At 45.5% G+C, this 5,148-nt stretch overlaps 1 protein-coding gene across 1 annotated transcript in view; it reads right to left on the bottom strand.

The window, feature by feature from the left end:
* Positions 1-5,148, bottom strand: part of SHOX2 (short stature homeobox 2) — a 10,241-nt gene that overhangs the window by 2,224 nt on the left and 2,869 nt on the right. The window contains exons 3-6 of the mRNA XM_006753841.2: positions 4,472-4,680; positions 2,018-2,075; positions 1,615-1,703; positions 4-108 (exon numbers count right to left, since the gene is read on the bottom strand). Coding sequence (XP_006753904.1) covers positions 4-108; positions 1,615-1,703; positions 2,018-2,075; positions 4,472-4,680 — 461 coding nt within the window. The remainder of the gene's footprint in view (positions 1-3; positions 109-1,614; positions 1,704-2,017; positions 2,076-4,471; positions 4,681-5,148) is intronic.

Below are 5,148 nucleotides of genomic sequence, written 5' to 3'. Positions count from 1 at the left end.
CGCAGCCAGGTGCGGGTGCAGGTGGTGGTGCGCGTGCGCCACGGCGCTGTCCAGCTGCAGCTGCGCCTGAACCTGAAAGGACAAGGGCGTCACGTTGCAATGACTATCCTAGGGTGACAACAGAATAGAAACAGAGCATTAACGGCGTCCAGCGTGGCTCAGGGGAAGGCTGGGGCGGGGATGGGAACGGGGCATGTGGCTGACCTTCTCGGTCAGTTACTGAATCTGGGGCGCCACGGGGATACTCCAGTGCCCCCGAATCTCTGCAACTCACTCAGCTCGGCTTATCTCCCTGGGCCCAGGGGCGCTGCCACTGCAGGAATGTGGCCGCCCCTTCGGGAGCTGGGCCCATGAGAGGGCCACGTGGCTATTGTTACAAAACATCACCCTCCTCAAAGTAACAATGGGGTATTGGCAAAGCGGGGTGAGGGCCAGCTACCCTCCTCTCTTGATGCTGTCATGCACATCTTACCTCACTACTAAAGCACTTAAGTACCAGCAAGCAAACCACAAAACTTTGTATGTTACTGCATCTTCATCACAATTAGCACAATTGTTGGTACTTGTAACTCCTGTAAGGATTACCTGGGGATCTTGTTGAAATGCAGATTCCCTTTCAGAAAGTCTAGGTTGGGGCCTGAATATCTGAACTTCTACCTATCTCCCAGGTGCTGCTGATGCTGCAGACTTACAGATCACCTTCTGAAAAGTAAGGTTCTCCTTTTAAGACCCCCTTCTCTTTCTCCACTCATTCTTTCTGGCTTCAAAAGCCTAGCACCAAGATACTAGAGTCCGGTGGTGCCAAGAAAGCTAAGACCGCCCTGACACTAACTCTCAATACCTTGGTGCACCCATGTGTCTCCCCAGAGACAACTGAGAACTAATTCACGACTTCACAGTCCTACCAAGCAGGGGTCCTGGCTGAGGATGAGGGTAGGTCAGGAACTGGTTGGGAAAGGATGAAGCCTTTAGGCTTGGAGAGTGGGGAGTTCAGAGCACTGGGAGTTCCCAGGATTAAATCGTTGCTGTAGGCTGTCCTTTTAGATGTAGTCTTAAAGGTTTCTTTATGGCTCAGAAAGGCATCGCAGAGGCAGGGCATCCCTGGGAAGACCAAGGCAGGGCTGCCTTCTCTACTAAAGATGGAGCTTTGTTTGTAGACAGCTTTAAAAAAATCAAGCCTGAGTAGGGAGTACTTTTATTTATTTCCTTTTCTTCTGTCAGAGACAGTTAATGTGACTTTACCTAGAAAAATATTTAGAGAATTGCCTTAGAAACACCTTAGGACTAACCTCTGTATTGGATCTGACAAAATCTTAATCAAAAGCCTTTTCCTGCCTCTCCCCAAGCTCAATCTTTAGTGCATTTTTTAAAGGATCTGTTACTGCCCTCAGGCTTCTCTGGGTTTCCCATGAGGACAGAAAGGACCAGGCCTGTGTCCCCCTGACACGCTATAGGTTTTTAAAGGGGAGAAGGTCCACTATATTATCTCAAAATTGATTCTCCAATTGCATGGACACCAACACTGGGCTTAGAGAGAGGGGGATGGTCAACAGTTCAAGCAAACATCCAGGTCGTTTAACAGTTAAAAACAGGTTGAAACTGGGCTGTACTTGCCTGCTGAAATGGCATCCTTAAAGCACCTACATTGACATAGGGTGCAACTCTACAAGCTTCAAACTGGCTGGCAGCCCCTATGAGGACGCCTGCAGAGAATGGGGGAAACAAAACACAATCATGTGAGATGAATATTTCCAGCATTATTTTTCAGGGTTCCAAGTGGTACCAAGATAGAACTAAGCCCTTTGGAAATAATCTCTTATCTTCCTATACTACTGCCATAATTAAAATAAATCTAACTTACTCCCAAACTTTAGGACTCTCATCAACTGCTTTCAGAGCAGCTTTTAAAGCAAGGACCATGATTATCTTTGAGAAGATCTTTCTGTATTTGTAATAGCAATATTCCCCACTCCCTTTTTACTTAGAATACCAAATGTTCTTTGTCTGAGAACCATACCTTTATGGAGTTGATTTTCTTGTTTTCTACATTTAGCTCTTCGATTTTGGAACCAAACCTACAAATTGGAGAGAAAATATATAACCTAGATGTTATGACTCAAACATTTTTTCAATTACAAAAGGAGATAAAAAAAAGAGTAGTGCTTTAGGCACAAACTAGGAGATGTAGTAAGCAACCTTCGAATTAATAGAACAATCTCAATTTCCAAAGTTAAAAGTGTAAAGTAATGACAAAAATATATAGATTTCATATACTTTTGCAAGATAGTTTATTGATAAATTGCTATTAGTCCTGGTTTCATCTTTCTACATTACAGAGTTCCCAAGGCCTAAAACTCTTGCTGATACCTGATACCAACGTGATAATGGGTTTAGATGTTTGCCCAGTAAGACCTGAGACGAATGTGCTCATTAATAGTCTGTAATATTAATTAGCTTCATCTTCAAGAAAAACCAAACACCAAAGCAAATAGTGACTCTTTTTTTCCTCGGGGCTGAGGGAGGGGGATAAGACTGGGGGAAGAGGTAATTAGTGTCATAAAAGCCTCACTACAAAGAAGTTTAGAATTTCTCTGTTCCTCTGTGCAACAGAGTGTAACACAGTAGCAGAATAATTGTACTATTATCATGATAATCTAATTTGCTTCTATAGAAATAGCCCATGCCCACAGTTAGGGTAGTAGAGAAGCATCCAGAAAATAGCTCAAAAAAATTTTTTAAGTATGAAAAAATAAAGATCGGCAATAAGATCACTTCTTACAAGAAAAATAAAAAAGAGAATATTGTGTGAAAGGGGTTGGAATATGAATCAAGTAACTCCTGGATACTATCTTCTCCCAGATATTACCTTCTTAAATAACCTTGCCAACTTTTAGAGGCAATCTGACAGACTTTTTAAAATTCAAAGAAAGCTTGCTTTTTTACTCTGATAACACAGCATTATGTTCCAATAATATAGCATATTGACTGATTCACCAATTAATGTTTAAAACACATGAAAGTAAAATATTGCTTCTGAGCTTTGTCTTGTTTTTAAAAGCAAGTGTCATAGTCGATGTAAATCTTCAAAAATTCCCCTGCCATTTAGTGTAATAGAAGGGTAGATTTCATGCCAGGGTGGCATCCTTTGTGCAACTCACATGGCCTGAGGCTTCTTGCCTCTTTTTTCCCCTAGCAGAGTTGGAACTGAGATACTAATGCTCATAACTGTAATAATTATCATCACGTCTTTAAGGGGTTGCAGAGCCTCTAGAGATCTCAGTGCACAGAGCAAAGCAGGAGAGGCTTAAAAAGGCAGGCTCCGCTGTTGATGCTGTGATGACCAAGGCAGCCTATTATTACTTTTCCCCTTCAACTCCACTGCTGTTTTTGTCCTGATCCTATTACAAGATGCGAGGAAGCCCCATAAGAATTGCATAGTTCGCTGCAGATGGTGGTCTCTGCGCCCAGAGACCCAGGGAGTATCTGTTACAGTGATACTTTGTAACAGCTGCAGATGTTCAGGCCTAAAACTGCTCCATGTGTTCAAACAAATAATGACCATCATTTTCTCCTATTTTATTATTTGAGCGAAATACAGTCTGAAACATTTAAATTTGTTCTCCATAAACCTAGGATATGTATGCATGTTTGCATATACATTTTCAAATTAACCGCTCCCAAAGCCTACCTTCACCCTCAGACCAGAAAAAAACAAACAAACAAAACCCAACAAAACAAAAAACAATCCTAATATCATTAGATATGGTAGTCACTGGGTTCGAACTTCGAAAATGCCAACATTAAGATCTGTGGGTTGTTTTAAAATCAAGTTTCTGTAGGTTCGGGTTCGCTGCGTTGGTTAAGTGAGGGAACAAAGAGTGACCAAAATGCATTTATTTCTCTGCTGTTTCGCACACAGTTTGAGATCAACTGCTAACGGCAGACTGTAAATTTCTGCATTTAACAGTTGCTAATTTTCTTTATAGTCTGTACATCTATAAACCTAATTGGCATATCCGCTTGGCAAACCTAGATCCCAGAGCAGACCCTCAAGGAAACCCAACTCCAGCGAACAGAATATTCGTTGTAACTTTTAAGACATCCAGAAGATAAAACGTTTTCTGTGGGATTTTTTTAAGGCTTATAAAAGTAGGCCCATTAGGATTAAACCACATTAAAGGCATCATGAGGCGAGGGGGGTGTGGTTTATAGAAACTCTGGGAGCAAGCCCAGCACAGCTTTCTTCTGCTTGGAACATATGTTGGAATAGAGGGGGGGGGGGGGGTGCGGTTTAGGACTAAGATCTACTTTGGAAAATAAGACCTCTATCTGGGACATCCCTCCCTTTCTCACCTCACTCCAGCCCCTGGAACCTGCACCTTTAGTGCGTGTCCGAAAGCCGCCTCTCCAACCCCTGGCGTGCCCCTCCTCCCTCCCTGGACCCTGCCTCGACCTCCTCACAGTCAGATACCTGCACTCGGGCCTCCGACAGCCCCAGCCGCTGGCTCAGCTCCTCGCGCATGAAGGCGTCCGGGTAGTGGGTTTCATCAAAAAGCCTTTCCAGCTCGTTGAGTTGTTCCAGGGTGAAATTGGTCCGACTTCGCCTCTGCTTGATCTTGGTCTGGCCTTCGTCCTCCATCCCTTTCGCATCCTCCTTTCGATCCCTCAGCTCCGGGGACACTGGATGGGGCGCCACGATGTACAGGGCCACACAGACGTCCACGCGCGCATACAGCAGCACACAGACACAGAGATAAAAACACAACAAATCCCATTAACCAGATTCGTCTTGAGACGGATGGCGGATCCTGCCCCCTCCTGGAGTTCCTGCCCAGTCCCTCACCCGGCCGGGAGGAGGACGAGGATCCGGGAGACGCGCAAGATCAACTCTAGGTGGCCGCCCTCGGGCAAGATGGGCATTCACCCACCCTTGCCTCTGAAACTGTGGCCTCCGCTCACCTCACGACCCACCCCCGCTGCTCCCTGCCCTCCCCCTCCGAACAGCAAATCCATCGCACTCACCCCTTCGCCGGCTCACTCTCTCCCGCGTCCGCACAGAAATCAAAAGAGCCGCGCCCCGCCCGTTCCCGAGAGCGGTGCGGGCCGGAGGGCGCGGGGAGGCCACGCTCCGGCCTCCCCCGCGCCCCG

This window comes from Myotis davidii, unplaced genomic scaffold (assembly GCF_000327345.1).
Source record: "Myotis davidii unplaced genomic scaffold, ASM32734v1 scaffold570, whole genome shotgun sequence".
NCBI classification, from domain to species: Eukaryota; Metazoa; Chordata; class Mammalia; order Chiroptera; family Vespertilionidae; genus Myotis; species Myotis davidii.
This window is presented reverse-complemented; position numbering and strand designations above follow the sequence as displayed.